Raw genomic sequence first — 26,982 nt, forward strand, 5'->3', positions numbered from 1 at the left:
TTTTCTTTTTTCTTTTTTTTTTTTCTCTTTTTACCATTGGCACATTATATTTTTTAAGGAATGTTTATGTAATGCCCTATTTGCGTCTTTAATACATTTTGTTTAATTTAAAAGACAAGAGCTGAGCATGCACATTACTGATGCAGAAAGCATAGTAATGGCACAACAGACCTTCATTTGTCAGCTGAAATCATGTGTGTATTCAACCAAATTTTTTTCTTTGAAATTAGGAATTAGAAAGTTAAATATATATGCTAAAAACATCTATAACAAAAAAGAGAGGAGGTGACTTCAGTGCACTAATCTCCAATTTGAAAGCTTAGACTTCTTAACATGCCGAAAGTGGTTGGATATGTAAACCTTACTGAATTTTTTGTGGCATCTGGGTGTCTAGCTCTAGCAGAATATTCTGCAACTCAGGAGTTTGCTATTAAATTAATTTCCAGCTAGATCCTTGAGCCAAGCAAGTGATGGGGAGCAGATATGTTTTTTCAAAAAAAAATCACTAGTGATCTGGGAAACGGATTAATTTCATAATGATCTTTGGTCAAACATATAGTACTGATTGACCTAACACAGCAACTTGTGCCAAATCACCTATCTTTAATAATATTACAATCTTAATTTCATAGTTTGTATTATTGTATGATGTCAGAACTTTCCTCAATTCATCTTGAAATGATTGGCATTTTGTTAGATTCACAAAAGCCCCCGTTTCCTGGTTTCAGTTAGAACAGAATTAATTTTCTTCCTAGTAGCTGGTGGAATGCTGTGTTTTGGCTTAGGATGAGAAGAGTGCTGATAACACCCCGATGTTTTAATTGTTGCAGAGCAGTGCTTATACCAAGCCAAGGACATCTCAGCCTTTCGCTCTGTCCTGCCAACAGGCAGGCTGGGGGTGCAGTAAGAGCTGGGAGGGGACAGACCCAGGACAGGTGACCCAAACTAGCCAAAGGGGTATTCCATACCATCTGACGTCATGCTAAACAATATATAGGGGTGGCTAGCCGGGGGGAGGGGGCCGGACTGCTCGGGGTTAGGCTGGGCATCGGTCAGCGAGTGGTGAGCAATTGCATTGTGCATCACTTGTTTGTACATATTTTTATTACTTTCCTATTATCACCATTGTATTATTATTATTATTATTGTTATTATTATTTTTGTTATTATTATTTTCCTGTCTTATTAAACTGTCTTTATCTCAACTCACGGGCTTCACTTTCCATTTCTCTCCCCCGTCCCAGAGAGGGAGGGGGGAGGGTGAGCAAACGGCTGCGTGGTGTTTAGCTGCCAGCCGGGTTAAACCACGACACCCCGTCAAATATCATATACCTTAACATTCATTCAGTATCCATACTCATGGAGATATGATGTGGACAGACCACTATATAAATATAATAGTATAAATACATAAATATAAATATATTTAATAATATATATTAATAAATATAAATATATTTATATTATATGAACATAAATATAAATATATAATAAATATATATTTATATATAATATAAAGACATAATTATATAGATCAATTTAAAATATTTTAATTTAAAGCAATTAAATAACACTAATGTAGTGTGAAAAGAAATGCAATGTAACAGTTCATGGTGTTTTTACATTAAGTATAATAAATTAATATAATCCTTGATAATGAAGTCCTGCTCCTATGAAAACAGAGAGGAAATTTACTATTAGATTCCAAGCCTGGTATGATTCAGAAGTCATGGGGCCCATATAAAATCCATTTTCAAAAACTAATAGAGATGTCCTATTAGCCCCAACAGACTTCGGGTCAGATTCTGAAAAGCGTATGACTGCCTACAAATGCATTGTGCAGATGCCTGGCCTGCAGGCTTTTCCCCATATGCTAGAAAACAAAAATTCTTCTTCATATCAAGAACACTAGATCTTCAAGATCTGTAAGAAATAATAAAGTATTAGGTGATAAGAAACCCACTATTCTAGATGCATACAGTGAGACATAAGAAAATCCACCATATCATTAGGGATGTCCTACAAGTACTCGAATGGCCATGCAAAATGCCTTGCTATTGACAACTAAGTTTTCTGACAGAAAGCATACTCACTACTGATAACATGCCCAACAACTCATCCACATAAAACACTTTATTATCACAAGCCTTGTCCTCTCTCAGGGACCCAAGCTTGTTTCTAAGGGATCATTCAAGGAAGGAAGTTGAGCTGACAACTGTCATGAGGTTTTTGAGTGAGTAGTGCCTCCAGCCCTGCAGTCCACGATGGACTGGATCTCGTTCCTTAGCACACTGCATAATAGTGAAGAAATTGGTTTTAAAGAGAGAGAGAGAGAGACAGAGAGAGAGAGAGAGAGAGAGTAGGGCAGGAAAGGAAAAAGGAAAAACCTACCAGGTAGCCTAAATGTCAGCATTTGTCTTGTATGTGCTCAGTACTGATGGAAAGCCAAGAGAAGATGCAAAGGTTTTTATGTTAGACCTCTATTAGGTATTTTCATTTTCCTCTGATATACCAAGAAAGCACTTGGGCTTTCACTTTAAAACTAGTTACAAAACTGAATACTACAGATTATTTACAAGAACAAACATAAAGGATCATAAACTGGGGGAAAGAGCTTTTAGAGGTGGGTGCTGATGATGTGCCAGGTAATGATCAGAGACTAACCTAATTATAAGGGAGTATTTACAGCAGCTTTGGATACTATCAATTCTGTGATTCCGTTAGTTTCAGAAAAAGCAGGGTTGGACCAACCATTCCAGACTTATTTCTAACAAGTTGTTTTGTGGTGGTTGCTTGTTTGTTTGTTTTAACAACCAAATTTTCTTTCCAACTTTAAGTATTTGGTAACAATCATAAGTGAAATCAAATGCCTTTCTTGCAGGTCATGAAAATACAGATTGATTCAGGCAGATATAGTCTCAAGCTTCTTTCTCAAAAGAGGGTTTGGGTCTTTGGTCTTATATTAAGCACACTATGAGATCTATTTGCATCTAAGTTGGTTTATTGATTAACAATATGCATTTAATTGCGATTGTATCTGTCCTGTTTCTGCAGCACGTAGGGTAGAACCAAGTCCTTTACTCAAGAGGGTTTCCAGCCATGCTGTCATTGTAGCTCCATCATTTCTCCCCTGAGCTGTCTCCAAACCCCCACCACACAGCCCTAGAAGCAGGGGCTTCCTGATGGGTGCAGAGATATCAAAACCTTGTGTTCTACAAAGTGCTACATGTTCAAAATGCAGCTTGGTTCCCACCTGTGTAACAGTTTGCACTGTGCATCTTTAAAAGAAGGCATATACAACTACAGAGATTTTGCAACCAGGATTAAATATCCACTACCTTTAAGTATTTCATGATTAAAATTATAATGGTAGGTGTTTTTTTGACTAATGAAATAAAAATGAACGCTTACTTGAACATTTAATGAATGTTTCATATCAATCAGGAAATAAAATACTCTTGATTTTTTATTGCAGTATTTGCATTACTGAGAGCTGTTTAAGGCATCAACAAATGTAACAAAATATTTTATTTGCAGCACGTTTGCCTTCACCTGGACCAAAAGATTCACGGGAAAAGATAATGAGCATGCATGCAAATAATGGGGAAAAGAACAGCAGAAAGCTTCAAAAAGAAGCCTAAATTGTTGCTGGCAGATTTATCCGTAGTTAAATACACCGGTGAAAATTCCCCTTTGGGAAAATGCACAGAGCATATAGGAAAATTATTGTATGGGCTGTTTTCCAAAAATACCATAGCTACAAAGAATAATTAGATGGCAAGCATGTGAATAACTAAGTTTAAATCCTTAAGAGTAATGAGATTCATTTGATAATTGTATGAATGCAAGATAAATGTCATCCTTTTAATTTGTTCTCTGACCACTGAGGATGCAGTTTGATGGACAACTTTACAGTAGCACCTTGATTAGAGCAGTAACTGCTCTGAGGTCACTTGGATAATTTGTTGGATTATGTTTCATATGGATTGACCCCCATCCAGCTCAACACACAGCAAGAGCAAATGCATGCGTTCATAAAAGGGAAATATAAAGGAGAGAAAGCAAAGGTGAAAGGGCAGGTTTTCTACAGCCATGAATTACAGCTTTACTTTGCTTTGCCTTTTTTTTTTTTTTTTTTTTTTTTTTTTCAATGGATGCTTAGATTTTTCTGCTGTTACATGAGTTTTAGTGCTGGAAAGCTTAGAAACACAGCAAGAAGCAAGGCTTGCAATAACATCACAAGGAAGGGTGGCACCCAAGTGTTCAATCTGCTCAGCTGGTGCTCTCTTAAAATTGCAATTTAACCCCTAGGAAGACAACCCTGTTAGCGCAGACATACTGTAGCCTGCTGTATGGTCCAGGTAATCGATCTGAAATGTTTAAATGATTGGTGAGAGCCCCGTTTGTCACATCCTCCCCATATGTAAAGAGAAAATGGAACTCACCATTATTCACCAGGACATGGAGTGGACAATTCTTTGCTCTAAACTGCTGCACAAATTGCCGAATAGACTTCATGGAAGCCAAATCACAGTATAAAAACTCCACTGGAAGAGAAGAGGAGATGAACAGAAACAGAGTTAAGACTGTTATAAAGATATAAAAATACATTTACATACATCAGCAAGGACTTCCGTGATAATCTCACCAGAAAAGTGTAAACATTTTAAAACTAAACTTGGCTTTTGCAACTTATTGGTAAAACTGGCTAGTCTCAGAAGATTCCTTCTTTCTTCCCTTCCTTCCTCCATTTCTATTTTAAGCCATCAATTCTTCACACAGCAAACATGAGTAGTGCTGCTCCCAGAGGGTGAAAAGGAGTTTCAAACGGAGCAAATATGTCCAAATCCCAATGCTTTTTCTATTGCTGGAGGGTCTGCAGCTCTCCAACTTTGAGATGAAAAGACATGGAAGCTGAAAATCAAATGGGGAGAAGAGAAGCCACACTGGGTGTCACTACGTTTCTCAGAGGATGACAAATATGTTCCATGGTTTTTTTTTTGTTTGTTTGTTTGTTTGTTTTCAGATTATCTGCTGAATGTCTCAAAATACATTTAACATCATTATATTTTTATTTCCAATAAAATAGATCTCTGACAAAAGCATCCTTTGTCCAAGGCATCAGTCAGCCATTGACCCTCATTCCAATGATACAAAATTAATTTAAAAATTAAAAATTAAAGCTTACCAAAATACCCCAATATTTTTAAAACAATCAGATCTGAGAATTCTTATCCTGCCTCAGTTCCTCATCTTTCTCACCCCTCACTCTCAAAGAACTGCTTCGTCTGCTTTCATTGCCTTAGGTGGCAGCCATGACCAGGGTTATAATGTGCAAACAAGGGGGTCTCCCCAACAACATCAGTCACTATCTCTTACTACTAGTAAAGTAGTAAGAAATATGAAAGTAATACAAAACCCACTCCCCTTGCTCACCGTGTCCTTGCAGGACAAGCACTTACTTCGATTTGATTTCACCAAGCTCACTGTCTTTCTGAGCTGTGGCAGCCTCTGCATGGCTCCCAGCAGTGTTGGCCACCATAGCTGAGTACTGAGGCTCCCACCCTGCTTGACCTCCAGGTCCTTGTTGCATTGTTCCCCACCTCTTCTGCCCTCCCACCTTACTGCTGCCCCACTCCCTTGCTCTGTGGGAAGCAACAGCTACCCCTTCCTTGCATATGGCTTCCCCCACCTCCTGCTAGAGAAGGAGCAAGCTTTAAATAAAGGGAAAACTAAAGTTACACAGCTCTTCACACACATGCCAAATAAAACTTTTGTTTCAGGAACATTAAACTATTCAATAACCAGACTACAGTAGAGGCTCTAAAAAGTGACCTTTCCTTGCTATTGCTTTCCCTGCTCCATCAGTGATGTTTACCAAATTGTTTCATCCTGTCACAATCAGGGCTGCAAGCTGTACCTATAATGCTTCTTTATAGTATGTCTGTGCAATATAGATTCAGGCAGGCCTGCAGGCACAATAGCAAGCTAAATAACAAAGCAATCACAGCTCTTATTAAAATCCTTTATAGAAGAACATTTCCCTCAGTTCCCTTCAGTTTTACAGAGTGCAGAGCTTTAATGATCCTTATATGTTTTGAATAGAGACAATATTAGTCCACAAAAATGGTCTTAGTGAATTCTTATAAATTATTCAGTGGTCCTTTCTAGGAGAGAGAGGGAGAGAGTAGATTCCAGCTTAAAAACACTTTAAATAATTTTTTTTCTACATGGTTGTAAAGTCACACCATTTCAACCACACTATCACATGAATAAGTCTGGATAATATCTTGAGTTCTCTATAGACCTTTAGGAGATCCGCAATTTTGCTTAATTTTACCAATGTCCTGCAACCAGAGGTGGCAAGGAAATGCAGAGGTTATTAACTCCTGCTAAAGAACAGAGTTGTTCAGGTTGTTCCTCCTGTGGCCTGTATGCACAAACCTGCTTGCATTAACATAATAGTAACTACTGCAACAAGGAATGGAATAAAGACCTAAGTGAGTTTTAATGCTGACTCTGCATTTGCTCTGCTTCTCCAGGCAGCTTATCAAGGAAAGCGATTAGGAAAAGCCTGATGAACTTCTTATAAGGCAGTCCCTTACACCACCAATGGAGGAGTCCTTTTTAACACAAAATACTCATCAGGTACAGAAGACATTGGGCTTCCATCAGCTGCACTACGTGGTGGCACAGTGCAGGGTCTAACCACTTCTTCAATACCTTCATGGACTGTGGCAACGTCAGTCACCCTCCTGGTTTTTGCTAATGCCACTAAATACACAAGGAAAGCTGGTGACTGAGAACATTCACTAACCCAAGTTTTAATTTCTTCCCTCATCAAAATTGTGCTTTTCTGTATTGCCAACAACCTACATGTACACTGCGGTGAGATAGCCAGTATGGCAAGACAAGTGCTTTTCAGGCTGACCAGTACAACCTCATCCTTCCAAGAAGGTAACTTTTTGCTACACCTGTCCCATTTCCCCTCCCTTAATTTTGTAGTTTTGGAGCAAATGCTGTCTTTTGTTATGACTGTACAGTGACTAGGCTAATGTCATACTAGGGCGAGACTATCATTACTAAGCTTATTTACTTTCTTATTTGGGGAGTGTGTCATCATATTCAGCATTTATAAAGCACTTTCCATCAAAAGATCAGAACGTGCTTTGGAAAGGAAAACAAACAGGCAAATCAAACCCCAAATTTTTCTTTTCGCTCACAGGGCAGAAACCTTAATGACCAAAGTCCTTATTCATGCTCAGTCATGCACAGCAGGTCTCTGCCAATTTCACCGGAGGCAGAGCCAGGCTGCCCTAGATGCCATCGCGCTCTGGAAAGTGGGACAGAAAAACTGCTCTGAGTCAGTCATTGCAGGGCTGTGAATAGAAACCAAACTTCTTCCTGTCCCAGGATTTGAGCACTTTGTTCTAGTACCGTTCTGAGGTATTATGCATTTAGAAGATAAGGATAACAGGTAGTTTTTAGAATATTTCAAAGTATGCAAAAATATACTAAGTGAGCCTTTTTTTAAAAAAAAAAAAAAAAAGTCTTCATTAAAGACCAGCATTTAATAATGTGAGCAAATGACCAAACCTGTACTTGCACCAGCAACGTGAATGACAAAGCTTTTCAGAAACAAGGGGAAAAGGTATTCTGTGTAAGGTAGGTATGAGCAAAGAGAATAAAAATGTGCAATAACAGCAGGCAAACTGAAATGTAAGCCAATATTAATATGTAGATATATCATTTCATATCATTTTAGTTTGTCAGCCACTAGACTTCAAATTATTCAAGTACCTATTAATTGATAGTAACGGTCATTCTGCTTTTGAGTTTAATAGTATAGTAAGTTTTAAAAACTAACGGGTTCCTTTGATTTGCTGTATGCCATTAAGAATAAAAATGGGGAATAGAAGCTACATATAAAATATCTATATACATATACTCTACATCTATAATCCAACTAATTCTGCTGAAATACCCTAATTTCTAAGTCTCCCACATTTCATTTTGTCTTTTCCTATTCTTCCCCTTGTTTTCAAGTACTTCTAGAATGACAGCCATGTCTGTGTTTCTTTCTTCTAGTGGATATGTCCCTTGTTCTTATCTAAATAATCTCCCCAAAGAAAGTGAGCAGGTATTTGTCAGACACTGGTGAAAGTATTCACTGCTAAAAATACCTTACTATTATTTTATTGTAATTTGATGACTCCATCGTCAGGAAATTATTAGCTAATAAAATATAAAAGGAGCATAATTTCCCAAAAGACATCTAGTGCTTCTAATGCCATTATCCACCTATGAACAGATATATATAGACGGTGCTACAATTGCTGCTTTGCATAACTGCTTTCTTTTAAGCATGTATCTGTCGCAGCACCTTCAGCAGCAGTTTTTCTGGCTGCTCCTCAGTAACACTTGCTTATCCCACAGAGTGATGCTGGTTCACAGCACACGGCACCATTAAGCACCTGCACAGTGTCTGTTCCTGCACTGTGCGGCCTCAGCTTGCATGGTAATGATCACTGACATCAGAGGACATGATGGGCAGGCGCCTTGGAGAACTTTCTGACACCGTGAGACCCATGAGAGCCTGATGCAGGCTCCGAGTGCTCACTTGAGTTTGCCCCTTAGGGTCAGTTTCCCTGAGCTGCATTTCAGACTGACTGCTTCTTTATGTTATTAGCACACGCCTTTATTTCTGAATATCTACAATTCACTTCCTTTGCAATTCACTTCCTTTGCTTTCCATGACAGCACAGTTGACTCTGGTTGCACATTCTGAAGGAAAAAATAAATAAATAAAAAAGCATGACATGGAATTTTGGTCTCCTACAGAAGGAAAAATTAGAGGGCAAAAGAATGGGCATATATTTCAGTGAACGGTCAGTAACTGTAAAGTTCTCTGACATTCACTGATCTGCTGAGCACTGGAAATGCAATATTGGGGCTTCCACAAAGGCTATGTCATTTAGTTTTGATTTAGATCAGATTAAGATGAATTGGAAATCACCTACCAAATGATTCTTTTCTGCATTCAACTCTAAGTCATCATCTTGAAATCATTATAGACAGCTACAGCTCCACATCAGCAGAAATCAGAAGTCAGAGTCAACTTTCTTTTATTGCTAATGTCAGTGCAGTGTTCCATCATGCTTTCATTTTCTTTCTTTCTTTGTTAAAAATTAAAAAAATAAAAATAAAATAAAAACAAGCACGGTGTCCATTCTGGGGAAAGCTATAACCGCCCAGAGTAGCAAGGAGTTGGGAGCTCCTTCATGATGGAAGTGAACTACAGAAAGGACTGCTTTGCCCATTTGCCACCCGTCTTCAGTGTCTGAAGACGTCAGCAGGAAGAGTTATTTCTCCAGCAATGCACAAGGAATGGTTCCTATACAAGATCATCACAAATGCTGAGGAATCAATATTCATGCTCCAGAACATGCTGCAAAAGCTCCACATGGGTGCATTGTTTCTCTGGATGCTGTATCCCCTGAAGAGGCCTTGAGGAATTTGGCTGATCACCTGCTATTCTGTCTCACAGTCATACTTTGTCATCCGCACAGAAGCAAGGAGAAATGTCCTGCTCATGAAAGACCTGACTATGCTTCTGAGCACCTGGATGGTTGTTGTGCATCAGAAACTGCTCTTAATGAGGCAAGCACCATCTGATACATGCTGCGTTGCAAAGTTACAGAAGCTCTGTCAGCAAGGTGGCAGGTGGAAATAAAAGTGGAGCAAATGCCAGCAGACTGAAAGTATGAACTGGGAGGAGGTAAAGGCATAAAGCAGTACTGTCTGGAGCCTTCTTCCCTTTTGTCACTGCACTGTCATTGCTGACACTAATAAAACGTGGCCTTCTCTGGCCCACTCTTAAGAGACAAGCCTGGTATCTCCCTTCTCCCTTTCTAAAGTACAGCTGTCCTTTCTCCCCAAAGAAAGGTGTCCCAGAATCAACTCATCTTTCTGAGTGAGCTCTGCTCATCTGTTTGTGCATGTCTTCCAGCCAAAAGAAAAGCCACTCTCACTCAAAACAGGGCTGCCAAGAGAGGGGGGTGAACTTCTGGCCAGATGGAAATTTGGACCAGCTGAGCTCAAAAGCTGGCCAGAAACTAGGCTTTATACAACAGTGCTGTAAGAGGTAAATGCAAAAGTAGTTCTATGCCATTAACACAACCCTGGGATTTATCGGTCTACAACCTGGGCACGTGTGGAAGCAGACAAGCCTCTGTCAGCAGAATGTACCTCCTGCTAACAGAATATTCCTACATCATCTGGGACTAACTCAAGGGCTGTGGTGCAAGTCTGCCCAGACGTGCATGATGACAGAGTGTTTCCAAAGGACTACAGAATGCTTACTTTAAAAGAACTGCTAGGGAAAAAAAAAAAAAAAAAAAAAAAAAAAAGTCAAACAAAACAAAACAGAAAACAACAAGGCAAATAAGGTGTGTACCATCCAATTGTGTATTGGGTACAATAATAGACAGTCATCACAAATGCAGCCAGCACAGCATCTCCTATTTATGCTGTGCTCCTGCCCTTCTGCACTTGATGACCTCTCTGACTTCTACACCACAACCACTTCAGAATCTGCCCCATTCTGCATAAGAAGCCAAGATTCTCAGGAATTAAATATTAAAGCAGTTAATGCAGAGAAAAACTTAGTGTGTGCAATGGTACCTATGCACTGGTTGACCCCTAATTTCAGCTGCATTAATGGTGACAATTTGCAAAACTTCGGGTCCCGATTCATTAAACTATTTTAAGTATGTGACTGTGAACCAAAATGTTGGCTGTTGCCTGATGGGGACCTTACAAGTTCCCCCTCACCCTGCCCAGTCTACTTTTCAGTCCTCTATCAGTCTGAATAATGTTGTGGCATTTTTCCAGATCACCGATCTTTCACAGACTTTCAGAGACTAAAAGAAAAAAAAAAATCAACGATGGCTAGCTCTAGCACAGATTTACTGCCTAAGCTGATACTTGAGATATGCCATAGAAGAAGGGGACAGATGGAACACATCCATCTGCAAAGTGTGTAAGTACAATTCCGTGGACCAAAATACTGAGTATACCTAAAGACATGAAGCTTGGGTATGGTCATTAAAAGAAACAGTCACAGCTTTAGGTGGACTAGTTTGTCTACAACCTTCCAGAAGGCAAGTGAGAACACTTACATTTAGCCGAGCCTTCCTTGAGTCACCCATTCCTGTGCCACCAGCTCTAAAGGCAGTCTAAAGAGATTAGCTTCCTGAGCCCCATGTTAGCCTTTGTGAGCAGCCTCTGAATGCCATTCTGCAGCCTAGGCTGTGAAAAAAGAGCTCTGCACTGATGTTCACGACATAAAGAAAAATTCACAGTGGGCAAATATTAGAAACTCATGCTTCCCCCACTCCCAGGACAGTTTGAACACTGTCTGCTCAAAGAGCTATAGAAAAAAAAAAAAAAAAAAAAAAAAAAAAGTATTTAATGGTGCTATTTCTTAACCATGTAACTTTAACCTATTGTACTAAGAGAAATGAGGAAAAAAAAAATCTTTAGCTTTCCAACAGACACTTTCTCTCTCAGAGGTGGAAAGAGGTGGAAGAGTAAAATAAAAAAGAAATTTGTCCTTGGAAACTGAGCAATCTGGGTATGCTACTTTCACCTTCTGTAACAGAAGTGTGTGGACTAGTCCAGTGATCGTTTAACCTGCTAAATTCAACAAACACCCATAGCTCTTGTGCACTGGTTAATCAAAGAAAGCCAACTTCCAGGGTAAGAACAGTGTATCAGTTCTCTCCCTGCCAAATCCTCCCATTACTGCCAAAATATTAGATCATTACAGGAGAGTCTCTGAATGGGTTCACCATTCATGTTCCCTGAGCACTGGGATGTAGCAGCAATGCAAAAAAAGAGGTAGTCCATGTAAAGCACCAGAACTGCTCATGTGTGACTCTGCTAATTGTACTGTGAGCTGGGATGTTATTTAAATATGTGATCATTTTAGCAGGATTCCTATGCTGCAGGCATAGTATGCTCTGGGTTTTCCAAATATGTAAGTAGTGCTTTGCTCTATAATATTTAATATTTTATGTTCAGCGGGGACAGGCCTTGAAAAAGAAATTGGCTGTCATCAATTTATAAGAAGAGTTTAGAAGATGGTGGCAGTGGGATCCATAGTGAGCTCTCAGGGTGAGGAAGATTATCTCAGCTTCCTGTGGGTAAAATTTCATCCAGATTATTTACTGGGGAGGCTTTATTTTTCTATGAATAGCAAATACAATTATAGATACATAGAAAATTTCCCCGTATACTTGCTAGAAATTACATGCTGTCTCCTTTCCCTCCTCCTGTGTTTAGGTGCTCATCACCCAGATTTGTGACTGCAGAGAAAGAAAGTCCTCTGACACCCTCCCTTGTTGCAATGGGAAGACTTTCTTTGATTCTACCCCACTGAACAACAGCTTTGGGAACCTCTCTGTCATCATTTCTAGCACCTACTGCTGTGCCTTCACATAGGTTGAAAGCAACTATGAGTTTGGCAGCTTCATAGCCCCATTCATAGCCCCCCGGAGAAATGGTGGGAAAACGAAATCCACATCAGTTTTGATCTGGGGCTGTTATTTGGGAAAAAAAAAAAAAAAAAAAAAAAGTGTTGCAGTGAAGATGATTCTAAGATCTCTTTTCAAAGTTGAGGAAGGCAGCATTGATCCTGCTGACTGTTAAGTATATTTTCTTCTTTCTGTGGGGACCTGAAACAAGAGGGCAGGCTCAGGTAAATGCCCTCTGCATCATGGGGACAGATGAGCTCACAGTGAGCATCTGAAAATTCATCATTCATGGACAGAAGAATAGATTGTTCCATCCATACTATATATATTTGGAATATATAGAGTACCACCATTCCTATTATCTGTATTTTCGGATGTATTTTCTTCTTTGTCTTGGTGAGCAAATTTTTACTAAATTTCATTGCTATATTTTGTGAATTGCAGAAATGCTGCGTTTTATTCTTGGATGACATTTATTCTTTTCATTGACTTAGCCCTATGTTGTGACTTATATCTCATTTAAAACCAGAAAATATACAGTGCACATTGGACATGCACGTTATAATGTCCTCATACTGATGTTTTCCATCATGAATGAAACTCAAGTGAAGAGCTGTTTGGAAGTAATGCAGAGTCAAGATTTTAAGGAAGATAAAAGTCAGCAAGGCCTTTACAAGATGACAAAATGGAAAGGTACTGCAGAGGAAGCTAGGAGCACAAGTGTTTTTAGAAAAGATGACAAGTCCTTGAACTGATTTAAACTGGTATAGTTCTGGTAAGTAAATGGAAGTATAATTTCTTTCCTATTTCTCAAATCTGGACTTGCACATCCCTAGCGAGTCTTGTGCAGTGTAGCTTAAAAGTTAAGGTATTGAATCACTTGCGTCATTTAACAATAAAGATTTTCAGAGGACACCTACATGCATACAAAAAAGTAACACTGAGGACAAAAAAAGCCTACTGATCTTTTATTGGCAGCTTCATCCTTCAGAATATGTGATTAGACATGCACCCTGACTAAAACATGCACCAGTGCTCCTCTGGTGTTGTTCTCCTCTTGACTTGCAGCATTTCTTTTCTATATGAAGTGTACTGTTCACAAGCAAGTGTAATTTATTTATTCAAAATAATTTCTGCAAGGTAGCCAAACCCTACCTGTTCAATCTAGTTTCAAATTAGCTACCGTGTTCATCACTTTACACCCCTAAATCTTGCTTCCCTAAATCTCCCTAATTATTTTTTTTTAATGTTTAAGTCTACTTTCTTCACCGTATATAATTCATAAAAGAAACTCACACACATTCTAAACACATACTAATAACAATAGAGAAAAAAACATAAGAGCTTAGTGAAAAAGAGAATTCAGAAAATCAGGGGGCTGCTAAAACAGAGCTACCTTAATTACAGGCACTCCCAAGGCCATGATATCTGTAGAAAAGATATCCTGTTTTAGTTGCTACAGTGAGGAATCTACAATTCCAATTAACCTGCTTTTGGATGAAAATAGCTCAGAGCTGATGATACCCTAATTCTTACAGTGGCCTAGAACTGATCCAGGCCATTTGCTCATCATTGGTGTGGATCTGGCTTCCCCCATCCTATCTGCAATGTAACTACTTAGAGATGTGAACTGGGTGAGTTGTAACATTCAGTCACTTAATTCTTACTTGCTGATACAGATTTTTTAAAATAGATTAAGACTTTCTGTGCTACTTTATGGTAAATATCAAAGGTTTCAGTCAATACTGAATACAATATAATTTGTATGTCTTAGTCTGCTGCGCAGGCACTTCTTTCCATAAGCCAACATCAAATATATACTGGAAGATCAGAAAAAAACCCGCTCTCGGTAGGACTGCTGGTCAGCACTATGTCTGGATATTTCATAATGAATTAACTTTTCAATCCATGGGTAAATTTTAATGTAAGAAAAACATTATGTGATGGCAAAACAACTCCCCTATTGGCTACATTTCCTGAAAAGAGCTTGCATTTCTATGTATGAATGCTTACCATTTCAAAACCACCATAATAAAAACCTCCAGTATAAAGAATAATGTTTGTAGTATGCATTGGTATTACCATGAAAACAGCTCAGCAAATATTCTGTTCTACACATCTGAGGTAACAGACTGAGGCTGATAGTGTCCATGTTATAGTACTTTAGGACAAAAAGCTCAGAGTTAAAAGAAATAAAACAAAGAAGAAGGGAATATTTCCAAGCTTCAGGCAAGAATATTGTTGAGCTGCTCAGAACACAACATCTTTTATTCTGGACATAAGAACTACCATAATACATATTTCTGCAAACACTGCCTTCCCTTTCACCAGAAGTTTTCATTTTTTTCCCTTGTGTCAGTTCAAACAACTGCATGGCAAGCCAGAGCAACTCACAGATGCAGCTTCAATGAACTTTCCATTTTTTCCTTTCTCTCTCTCTCTCTCTTTTTTTTTTTTTTTTTTTTTTTTGGAGATGGCCTTCATGAGTCTGCGAGTCACTGCTCTTCTATGGCAGCAGAGCTGGTGGAGGGGAGCAGTGGGAGCAGGTAGCCAGGGTGGAGAAGCAAGAGGAGGCCTGCCTTTGAACCATGGTGCAGCTTTAGGAGCAGGTTTGTCACAGTTTCTGACCACCTGGCGGGGCAGCCGCTCTTCCCCATCATTCCTGTCCCTCTTTGTTCCTTCCACACAGATCTGCTGGTGCAACTACTTGGCCTGGCTCATGCCAACTTGTACCTGGGATGTCATTTGGGTCACAGCAAGGGAACATAAATCGCCTTGGGCAGCACTGCCATTGTCCTTTCCTACTCCTCTAAGAATCAGGAGGCCTAGCCTTGCTCTCTCTTTTCTCCAGATGCGACACTAGGCTGTTTCTCTTTCAGGCTTAAGATTTGGGACTGTGGAGTTCTGCTAAGATATGATTCATCTGACCTGTTTCACAGATCTAGTTTAAGATGAGATGAATCATGTCCTACAAATGTTTATTGCTCTCCACAGACTCCAAAAGGAGCTTGGGGACACTGACTCAGATTTAAACCTCTGAGTTATAAACCTTAAAAATTAGGTGATTTGAATGCCAGCCTTCAGATTCAATTAATAACGAACAAACAGAGAAAAAGAGAAAAAAAAAAAAAAAAACAAACAAAAAACAGAGAACCAGGCATGCGTACAGATGACTCAGTGTTATTCACCATACTCAAGATTGGGGGGGGGGTGGGGGGGGGTGGAACAGATGATGACAACTTCCAGGAGGATCTTGCCAAAGGCTCTCAGATAGCTGGGTAACACAAAGAAAATTAATGCTGGAAAAAGATAATGAGTCTTGCAGGGAATGTTTAAATTCTTCTCATATTGTGAAAGGCTATGGAATAACTGTGACTTTTCAACATAAAAACAGAGATATCATCGCATACCCTAATTGATGAGCACATCCCAAGAGTCAGAGAAGGTAAAGATAATTGTGGTGTTTGGGTTTAGTGCCATTATGTGCATACGTGCACATAACTGAGACTGAGCTCAAGCAAATCGTGCAAGACATTAGCATTTCTAAAATAACGGCAGTATAGCTTTACATCCCAGGTGAGAAATGGCAGTTTTGCAGCTGCTCACAGTTCTTGTAGCTACTAATCTGCAGAAGAGATCTTAACTACTTAGCAAAGAGAGAGAAAAAAAGAGGTGTAAAAGAATAAAATGCCAAGAATAGAACTAGAGTATCTTGATTGCTGCTTCAAAAGCTGCCGGCTATACTGGACTCCACCTCCATTCTCTTTTTCTCGATATAAAGATCTTTCTTATTACTTTCAGGATTGTATTCATTTTATATATATTTGAGATCGATTCATCTGTGGGGAAACTTCAGAACTTTTTCCCCCAATCTTCTTCTGTTACTTACTTTGCTATTCTTCTATTCTTCTTCTCATCTCAAACTGCTTGCCTGTCTTCCACAACTTTTAACATGATTTCTGTAATGTAGTGTCCCTGTTTAGTGATGGTGGTTTAAAGAAATTCTCTTTCATAGAAGCTCCCTGCTATCACTGACCTGTAATTTCAGGCAATGTAAGATGGAGCAGTTGTGCAAGGATCCACAGTGCTCTTCTTCTACATCTCAATATTCAGTGTTTTGGTTATTTTTTTTTCTCCTTGAAGGCAGGCTGGCTTTTGGAAATCTGAATAATTTTTACTTTTAGGAATGCTCATTCTTTGTACTGTTCAGTATCAAATCATGCTGACAACTGCTTTCATGAGACATTTTGTGGAAATTCTTCCCCTCATTAGAAAAAATTTCCCTGGGAAGAAAATGCCAGGCTGAAAAGAGTACACTCTCATTCAGGAACAATTTGCGAAAGAAACATACTTTTAACCCCATGAAAACCCATTTATTTTTTTAAGAAAAAAGTATCAAAACATTTTTCTTTGAAACTTCAGGAAAGATATCAAGTGAACAAGAAATGGAAACTTAATTCTTTCCTGTGTTTGGTGTTACAGTCTTTGCCACTGTGCTTTACGCCAGCTCTAGGAAGGACTGACTGTATAGGTAAGTCTTTGCATTCCAATTCAGAAATGACACCTGGGATTGAGTAATGCCAGACATAGGAGTGGCTGGGAAGCAGAAAGGGACCTGGGGGTACTGGTGACAGCAGGCTCAGCATGAGCTGTGCCAGGGGAGGGTCAGGCTGGGCATTAGGAAAAAATTATTTACCATGAAGGGGGGCAAACCCTGGTACAGGCTTCCTAGAGAGGTGGTTGATGCCCCGTGACTGTCGGTGTTCAGGAGGCATTTGGACAGTGCTCTTATTACTATGCTTTAACTTCTGGTAAGCCCAAGTGGTCAGGCAGATGGACTCAATGATCTTTGAAGGTTCTTTCCAACTCAACTATTTTGTTTTACTTCCACAAGTGGGATTTGGACTAGTGAGTACCCTCGGTGTTTTGGGAAATGTTGGCTATAACTACAGAAAACTCACTAACAGGAGACTGGAGAGCAACATTCATAGTTACGGTTATTGCTGACCTCAGAGAAAATCAAACTGCCAAACTCAAAGCTTCAGGGACCCACTGTCTTTCCCCTGACCTACCTGGTCCTGCGAGTATAAAACTGAATGGCTCCTGAAAGAAATTCTTACTTTTTCTTCCTTTTGTTTGAGATGCCAGTAAACAGCTACCTTTGAAACCAGTCACACTAATTCAGTAGAGGTACTGGTTATTTTAGCCTTGACCATTTAATTTTTGTTTGGATCTGTTTGGATTTTCTTTTTGGCACTTGTGCAATTAAGGTGCACATTTTCAGGTTCATTGTAGAAAGAAAGCAGCTCGCATGGAGGCATAGACAGGACCATATGCACAAGCACCTGCCTTCCCTAGAAATACTACATGAATTAGCTCAGAGGTTCTGCATTTGCCCCTTGAGGAGCCCCTCATTCCAATATGAGCATGGAGAACATCCTAAATCAGGTATCTGCAGAGCAGGAGAGGAAGGCTCCTTCTCCAGACCTGAGTTTCTCATTTATAGAAGGTTGCAAGGTGAAGAAGAATGTGTTAGTGGTACTACAGTGATGGCAGCTGAGCTTGATGCATTGGTCAACAAAGAAATACAGCTACAGTGTAGAAGTATAGCTACATCTAAGAAGTGTATGAGTCTGTTTCTGTGAACATCTGCTCTCTAGTTAGCAAGGAAACCAGCAGCATGCAGAAGAGACTGTCTCTTTTGAAGTGATAGTCATGGCAGTGTTTTCTTTAGTGCACACCCTTCAGGGACAAGGTTTTAAGTGTGGGGAGAGAGAAAACAGATTCTCATTAGTCTGCTTTATAACCAAGTACAACTTAGATATAGGCAAACTGGATTTTTCTAGTTGTTCTTTTTCCTAAGTAACATAAACTCATAAAGACAAGACCTCCTAAATTTTGTATCCTTTGGAGGTAATTAATAATGTATGAAATCATTCTTCCTACACTTTCTGATGAACTATCAGTTTGGTTAATGACGAAGCTAGAATATCTTCTCACCATAGATTACTATTTCTAATACGGTGATAGCTGTGGTCCTGGCATTGTGAAGAAGGGGAGTAGAGACAGGATTTAGGAAGGTTTTTATTTTTATTATTATTTCTGCCTAGCACCTAACTAGCATTTTCAGTTAGCATTTTCCCCTCCACTCCACGTTGGGAAAGAAATCAGACAGTAACTTTTATGCAGTCAAGCATGCTCTTCTAGCAGCACTCTAACAGCACTGCTGATCTGAACACTACATTTTGAACACATTTTGGATTGCTGCAGAGCTCCAGATTAGCAGAGCTGCAAGATCAAAAGGCTGCAATGCAAAATTCTGGTGCAGTGTGCTGCAACATATAAAAACCACACTGTCAGATCTTAGCAGATCCTCAGCCACCGTAGCACTTCCTTTGGCCTGGGTTTAGGGCTCAGCTCGACTCACACATGCAGAGGGCTGGACCCAGCCTCCAACTCCACGGTGGGCATCGCATGGCCCACTCTGGTACTGGGTAAGGTGGGAAGGACAGGGGCAGGCGAGCCCCTTCCCTTGCCCAGGAAATGATGCCTGCGGGGGTAAATGTCTCAAAAAGAGGGGAAAAAAGGGGAAGCAGGGTCATGGTGAGATCCAGAGTGGCCGCAGGCACCGGAGCTGCATGCATTTCCTCCGGCTGCTTCATCAAAGGGACGCAGATCTCTCCAACCACTGTTTTTGGAACCAAAGTAAATTTGGTTAGCTGTGTATAAAGCTCTGGAACAACACATTTTTTAATGGGCAGGTAGAACATTAATTTAGGGGTAAATTATATATTTAGGTTAGCAGCCTGGCTGCTTTGTTGATTTGTTCTTTCGGACTACTTGGATGGCGGCCATCAATGTGCTGTGATTTATCTCTGTTTAATTTTTCCACTTTTTCAGACCCTTGGCTGTTGATAATTCAATTTCTGGCAACTTCAGACCTTCACTCCCCATTACAAGTTATACCCCAAGGCACACATACTGCCATCTGTGCTGTTATGGTGGTGGTAGCTAGTGGATGTGAAGAGGCAAATGTCCAGATGCCACTGGGGATCTGAGACAGCTCTAATATGCAAATGATGCTTGGATTAAAAATACCTTCTGAATTCAAATATTAGCCACTCAGAAATATTAGGACACTTGCCCAAGGGACTCCCTTCACCCTATACTCATCTTCTGCATATTGCTTATTCCGAGAGCTCTAGTGGCTACAGATACCTAAATGCTTTCCTTTGATGATGACCAGAAGAAATCTTTCAGGAGGTTTGTGCCTACAGCAAATCATCAACTTCTGCTTTGCCTTGTATAACTGCTTGTGTCAGTAGCACAAGGTGCCGTCTGGGTTTAATTGTTGGAAGGCTACATCCCCTCTCCATCAAGGCCCACAGCCATTCAAGTCTTGAGCTGAATTGAAGAGGAATGATTATATTTTAGGAAGAAGTTGCCCCCAAATCATTCATAAAAGCTCAACAGGAAGGTAGCCTACAGACAGTAGGGTGGAAGGAAAACACATGGATGGCTCCCAGCAAGAACAGGAAGCCCAGCCCCACGCTGAGTGCTGCACGGGTCACAACCAGGTTAACCCATCTTTCTGACCTCCCATGTGAAACAGAGACCAACCTGACAGTTACTCATCCTGAGCTGAACCTATAATTTCTTGACAATCTATGGCACACCTTGATGACTTACTAGCTGAGGGAAGCTAGCAAGAAACATAGATGTTGCTTCTTCTCCACAGAGCTAATTATCTTGAGCTGTGGAAAACCCATGTGGCCAGTGTTGTGTTTTCACATCCTCTGATGAGAAAGAAAGACAAACGGAGGTTATCCTGTGTGATCACCAAGGTGGTGGGGAGTTGTTTGTGATACCACTGGAGCATTCCTGTGTTCCCTTCTAAATCTCTCCTTGGTTAAATATTTAGCTATATAAAATGCAAGTCCATTGGTATTTCCTGAGCAGAGATCCATGTTATCCTATCCAGGCAGAGTTTCATCTGGCTATACCCAAGTGGCTCAGTATCTATCTAATAACGTATCTTAAAAGTGCCTGGGCTTTGCAGTGAGAAAGCTATAATTTGCTCCCTTTTGATAGGCAGAGCTATGTACAATACACATCCAAACAGCCTGTGCTGGTGACTCCCATCAGCACTCAGCCTTCATTTTGGTTTAAAATTACCTTCTCAAAGAGAAGGAGGTGAAGCAGTAAGACTTCAGGGCCTCTAACACCTATTCTCCATTAAACTGTTCCAAAAGTCATGAAGAAAAAGGTAAAATGATCACAGATATTTCCTCTACCTATTTTGGAAACCACTGCATTCTTTTTATCTTAAGAAATCTCCTTGCCATCACCTCAGCTGAGAAAAGGAGAAAGAAAGGGAAGCCTGAGCCAGAGAGAACAGAGAACAACTTAAGGCATTTTGGCAACTTGGAATGTAATTTTGCTGGAGGGCAATATTCTCTTTCCACATCATTTTGTGTTTGTGGGATAAAGGACTTGTTACAGCTTGGCAAGGCTTTTTAGTGGATTTATAACAGAAGAAAAAAGAAACAAAAAACTTTAAGATGTTTGACTTGCATTGTTCCAAATTACTACATTTTTTTAGCTCTAATCAACCTTTTTTTGATTATTGCTCTTTTAAGATATATTTCCTTAACATAAACAGTTACATTTTCTCTGCATAAACTGTGACTCACAGCCATGATTTTATACTATTTTACTGTAGGACCATTTGCAAATATCTCTCAAAGAGGTATGTAGTCAATGAGCACATCAGCAAAGATTTTCAAAAACTGGAAATATTTGCTCAAAGTTATCAATGCTGCCACCTATTTTATCACTGGTAACTGTGGCTACAACACCCAGCCAATAAATTTTCACCTCAGTTGCAGTGAGCAGTGACCATCAAAAGGCATGAAGTGTGCAATCAAAGTTCGTACATTAAATTCAAAAGCTACAGGTTATGCTTCACCCCTGAATTTGAAATAAAGGCATTTGTACTCCATGCTTAGAGCAAAGAGTCCTTCCAAGCTCTCCGACACTGATGAGGTTAGCTTGCCCACAGTGGGGCAGTTTCCTTTCTCTGTGACCCTTGGCTTATTGAGTGTTATATTTTCTGACTGAAGTGAATCCACTCTTAGGAACAGATAGTTTATGCTCCACACCTTTTTCCCAAGAGTAGGATTGTCGGACATTTTGTATAATACAAATATGTGTTATTCATTAATTCCTGGCAGAAGTATCGAATCTGTTACTTTAAACTATAAGATTTTATTTTAACTATAAGGGGAAAAATAAGACCAACCTATTAGTAGGGAAGTGAAAAAAAATGACGTCTGACACAAGAGAAAATCTTACAGCTGCTACTTATGCAATTTAAAGAGTATATCCATGCCCTCTCAAAGGTCATCTGAATACTCTTTCTGTTACAGTCTGGTCACGTTGTGATAAAGCAATCTATTAAAAACACTTGAACTCAGAAAACAATAAATTTTAGAGATATTCTTTGCATAACAATGGAAGGGAGGGAGGGAAGATGGACAGACGGACCTGGAGAAGGGTCATTGTTCAGCAGGAGAGTGCTTGAAGAGCAGCTCAAAGGAATTCCAGCCACTCCAGACAGTAAGTCAGCTTCATCAGGAGCCCAACTCAAATGTCTCTATGCTAACACATGTAGCATGGTGAATAAACAAGAGGAATAAGATATGGTGGAATGGCTCCCATGACTGGAGTGTTGGGATTGAAGGATACAGACTCCTTAGAGAGGACAGGCAAGGGAGACAAGGCGGACACATTGCCCTCTATATCAGCGAGCAGCTGGATTGCATGGAGCTCTTCCAGGGGATGGATGAGGAGAAGACAGAGAGCTTACAGGTCAGGATTACAGGGAGGGTAGGGACAGGGGACATTGTAGTGGGAGCATGCTACATGGCACCTGATCAAGAAGACCAAGCATTTGAAGCCCTCTATAGACAGATAGAAGCATCCTCACATTCACAAGCCCTGGTCCTCATGTAGGCAATCTAGAAGGTTCCTGGAATACTTTGATGACAACTTCCTTCCCCAAGTGATAGACGAGCCAACAAGGAGAGGTGCTGTGCTGGGCCTCATTCTCACCAAGGAGGGGCTGGTGGGGAAGGTGATGCTCAAGGGCAGCCTTGCCTCCAGTGATTGTGAAACGGTGGAGTTTGTGATTCAGAAGGTAGAGAGGAAGGAGCACGGTAAGCTTGCTACCCTGGACTCTGGGACAGCACATTTTGGACTCTTCGGGGATCTATTTGGTAAAGTACTGGAGAGAGGAGGGTCCTAAGAAAGCTCATTAATATTCAATATTAATATTCTTCACTAAGGGCAGATCATGCCTGACAGATCTGATAGCCTTTTATGATGGGGTTACAGCATTGGTGGATAGGGGAAGAGCAACTGACATCATCTACCTGGACTTGTGCAAAGCATTTAACACTCTCATGATATCCTTGTCTCTAAATTGGCGAGAATGGATTTGATGGATGGTGGGTGTTGCGTTAAAGGTTGAAGTAATTGGGATTGATGCCCAATTAGCCATTATAAGTAATATATATAATATAATATAATATATATTATACATATAATATAAAATATGAATTGGCTGGATGGTTGCACTCAAGGAGTTGTGGTCAACAGCTCAATGTCCAAACAGAGATCCCAGCCCATGTGAACTTCATGAGGCCAAGTACAAGGTCCTGTACCTGGACTGGGAAAATCCTAAGCAAAAATATAGGCGAGGTAGAGAATGGATTGAGAGCAGCCCTGATGAGAAGGACCCGGGGAGTGTTGGTGGATGAGAAGAACAACATGACCTGGCAATGTGCACTTGCAGCCCACAAAGCCAACCGTATCCTGGGCTGCATCAAAAGAAGCATAGCCAGCAGGGCAAGATGGGTGATTCTCCCCCTCTACTCTGCTCTTGTGAGACCCCACCTGGAGTGCTGCATTCAGCTTTCAGCTCTAGGGCCACCAGCACAAGAAGGACATGGGCATACTAGAACAAGTCCAGAGGAGGGCCTCAAAGGCGATCAAAGGGCAGGAACATGTCTCCTATGAAGACAGGCTGAGGGAGCTGGGGCTGTTCAGTATGGAGAAGGCTCCAGGTAGACCTTCCAGTCTTCTACCAGCAGCCTTCCAGTACATAGAGGTGTCCTACAGGAAAGCTGGGGAGGGACTCTTTGTCGGGGAGTGAAGAGATAGGACAAGGGGGAATGGCTTTAAACTAAAAGAGGGTAGGTTTAAATTAGCTATTAGGAAGTAATTCTCTACTCAGAGGGTGGTGAGGCACTGGCACAGGTTGCCCAGAGAAGCTGTGGATGCTACATCCCTGGAGGTATTCAAGACCAGGCTGGGTGGGGCTTTGGGCAACCTGGTCTGGTGGGAGGCATCCCTGCCGATGGCAAGGAGTTGGAACTGGGTGATATTTAAGGTCCCTTCCAATCCAAACCATTCTGTGATTCAGTGATATCTAGTTTGGTGGAACCTTAAGTACACTGGTTCATACATAGATATGCCAACTTAATTCCTTTAGGATACAAATCAATAAGAAAAATGCTTTAAAAGTGTATTCTTCTCACCATCATTTAACAACTTCTAGAAAGAGCAGCAAAATTTTCAATATTGTGCGGTTGACCAAAACATACTACTTTCACACTTTCAGCATATCTCAATCTTTTCAAACAATTGGAAAGGAAAACAGACTACGGAGACTCATAAGAGAACATCTTAGAAAAGCCACAGGTCAAAAAAAAACCCTGACCAAAGTATGCAGGTGAGTCAGGAAAGATTATCATGCAACAAGGCTTATATATTTAAAGCATCACACGATTAGAAGAGCCATAGAAAAGGGTGTGATTTTTCCTATAAACAGAGACTCCCGTAGGCCCTTATTTCAGTTACTGTTTAGTGGGATCCCTTTGAAGCAAAAGGATGAGCTGTCATGTGGGAGAACATCAAAGTAGCCAAATAACTACGCATTAGTGCAGCAAGTGCTGCATCTTTCAGTTATCTCTTCACAGCTCTGTGTTTCTGCAAGGCAATGTGGATAGCATACCAATGTGCACAAGGGTGGCCCAGCAGATACATCACTTAGGCTGTGATGATAACAAATGCTAAGACTACCAGATTATAAACAAAGCATGGAACTGAAAAATTTCTAAATCAGAGTTCGTTTCACATTATCCAATCTACTTGAAAAGAATGCAGTGGGAAAAGCCACTATGAATTCTGAAAAAGCATTAAAAAATCATCAGACCATGCAAAAGACATCTCTGTAACCTATGAGCTATTTCCTGACCATTTATCACATTTATTCCAGCAGTCTCTGTCCTCAACACATTAAAATGTAGCATTAGCTTTTGGTAGTACTGGGGAAAATTCTCATAGCTATTTGAGATTTTGAGAGCTGCTTGAACCCAAGATTTCAAACAGAGTGTAAGCAAAATTGGAAGAGTTTATCTGGAAGGGTTAAATACTGGAAAATAATTTTGTACATTTGTAATGAATTCTTTCTCTATTCAAATGCTAAAATTGATCTGTGACAAACAATTATTAAGAACTCTTATGTGTGAAAATACAAAGGCAATTTTCTAAAATAATTTAATGGCTGACTTACTTTAATTAGTAGTAAATTATTTATTGCAAGTTCTTTAATCACCTTCTATTTACACAAGGGAGCCCCAATCTTGCTTGAGCTTTAGAAATCACTACAACAATAAACAATAAAAGATATTATCTAATCCTTATGGTTTTTGTCTGTGTTTGTGGAAGAAAGGGCAAAAGAGAAGGAAGCCTGGTTTTTATTTTACTCTATAAGGTTACCAACAAGAAGCTTATTTGCAGTTAAGGTTAGGAAGCACAGAGTGAGCAGACCATCAGTATATAATCGTCAGTATATTTGCATGCACTATGTCATATCTTCATAAACTCATCACTTGCTGTCTTAGAAATGGGTCCTTTCCCCGCAATTACAGGAAGACTGATTTGAAATCTCACTTTTTCAGTTTGTGGGAAACTTTTTCTAATTACTAGACTAAACCTATTCATGTCTATTTTATACCTCATTATTTTTGTAATAAATAAATAAATAAATAAATAAATAAATATTTTTTACTGTAAATATATTTGTACTTTTTTATTATTTGCCCTACCGCTATGACTATGGGTAGCAAAAGTACCATCCTTTTCATTTAATTATGTTTGGACAAAAGCAGCAAAATTCACTTAGTATTTTTTGTTTGTTTATTAGAGCAGACTCTCTGTTTAACTCAGAAAGCCTTCTCTATTTTAGCTCGCATTCACCTCCATTGAAAATGCAGAGCAGGACAGTCTCCTGCACTGTAGGTGGAACTCAGTCTATGTTGGTTCTGATATTTCCCAATTTCCTTTGGTTATATGCCATCAAAAACATCTTAGGATCATTTATCTTTTTCACAGATATATGAAAGTTTAAGCCGCTATAGCAGTGGCTTATATTTCTCACCTTTAGTCATCTTGATAACTCTGAATACACTGATGTCCTCCTTTTCCTCAGCTTTATCTGTTAACTGATGAGCTTTGAGTTTATAGCTGAAAAGTTATTTTATGTTACAGTTCAGGGAAATCTTTTGATACCAGACAGACCGAAAGCACCTCAGTTTGCAGATTATTAGCACTGTATACTCCTGCTGAATTTCACTGCACCACAAAAAAAACCTCCATGTGAAATTATTAAAATTTAATATCAAAACACTCAACTAAGCCACGTTGGAAAATCTGCCATTAACATTCTTTAAAGTCTCATCATATCAATCCAGGGAAAAGTCAACTATGAAAGGTTTGGAAAAAGATCACCTTTAAATAATGCTCTTTGTTTTACATATAGGGCATATGGCACCAAATATCAAAGTGACTTTTTAACACATTGCCTCTTCTTTTTTGCTAGATCTTTATGGGTGTATAAGCTAAATGGGAGGGCAGAAGAAAGGGCAGTATTTTGCAGTAAAGGTTGATGAACTCTCTCAAAATGGATAAAACCAGGTAAAAAGAGGTCAAGAATGAAAAAGAAAATTAAAGCAGTTTTCATAGGAATTAAAGCTATAGTCATACAAAGAACACAAGAGCAGCAGTTAATTAGACTTTAATTAGTTGGAAGAAAGTAAATCAGCAAAGTTTTGAGCAACTGTTTGTGAAAAACACTTCAGCTGCCATGAAGAACTATTAGAAAAGATACACACAAATTGGGGGGAGGGAGGAGGTTGTCTGTTTTATTTTTGGTTTGAATTTGTATGTGGTAGAGGGTTTTTTTTTCCTTTTTTTTTTTTTCTTTTCTTATGGTAATAAAAGATTTTTAAACTTCTTTCAAGCTTTGTTATGCTACAACATGTAAACAGTACATAGTTAACGAAGGGCTGTGTCTCTATTTCTAACTTGCATTCTAATCAGA

General features: G+C 39.7%; 1 protein-coding gene across 1 annotated transcript in view; it reads right to left on the minus strand.

Annotated features, from left to right (window-relative positions):
• The window catches only part of ZBED1 (zinc finger BED-type containing 1), a 173,815-nt gene that overhangs the window by 58,159 nt on the left and 88,674 nt on the right, over nucleotides 1–26,982 (minus strand). Inside the window, exon 4 of the mRNA XM_082759827.1 lies at nucleotides 4,446–4,547. Within this exon, the coding sequence (XP_082615953.1) occupies nucleotides 4,446–4,547 (102 nt within the window). The remainder of the gene's footprint in view (nucleotides 1–4,445; nucleotides 4,548–26,982) is intronic.

Source organism: Aythya marila (assembly GCF_965140915.1).
Source record: "Aythya marila genome assembly, chromosome: 1".
Taxonomy (NCBI): domain Eukaryota; kingdom Metazoa; phylum Chordata; class Aves; order Anseriformes; family Anatidae; genus Aythya; species Aythya marila.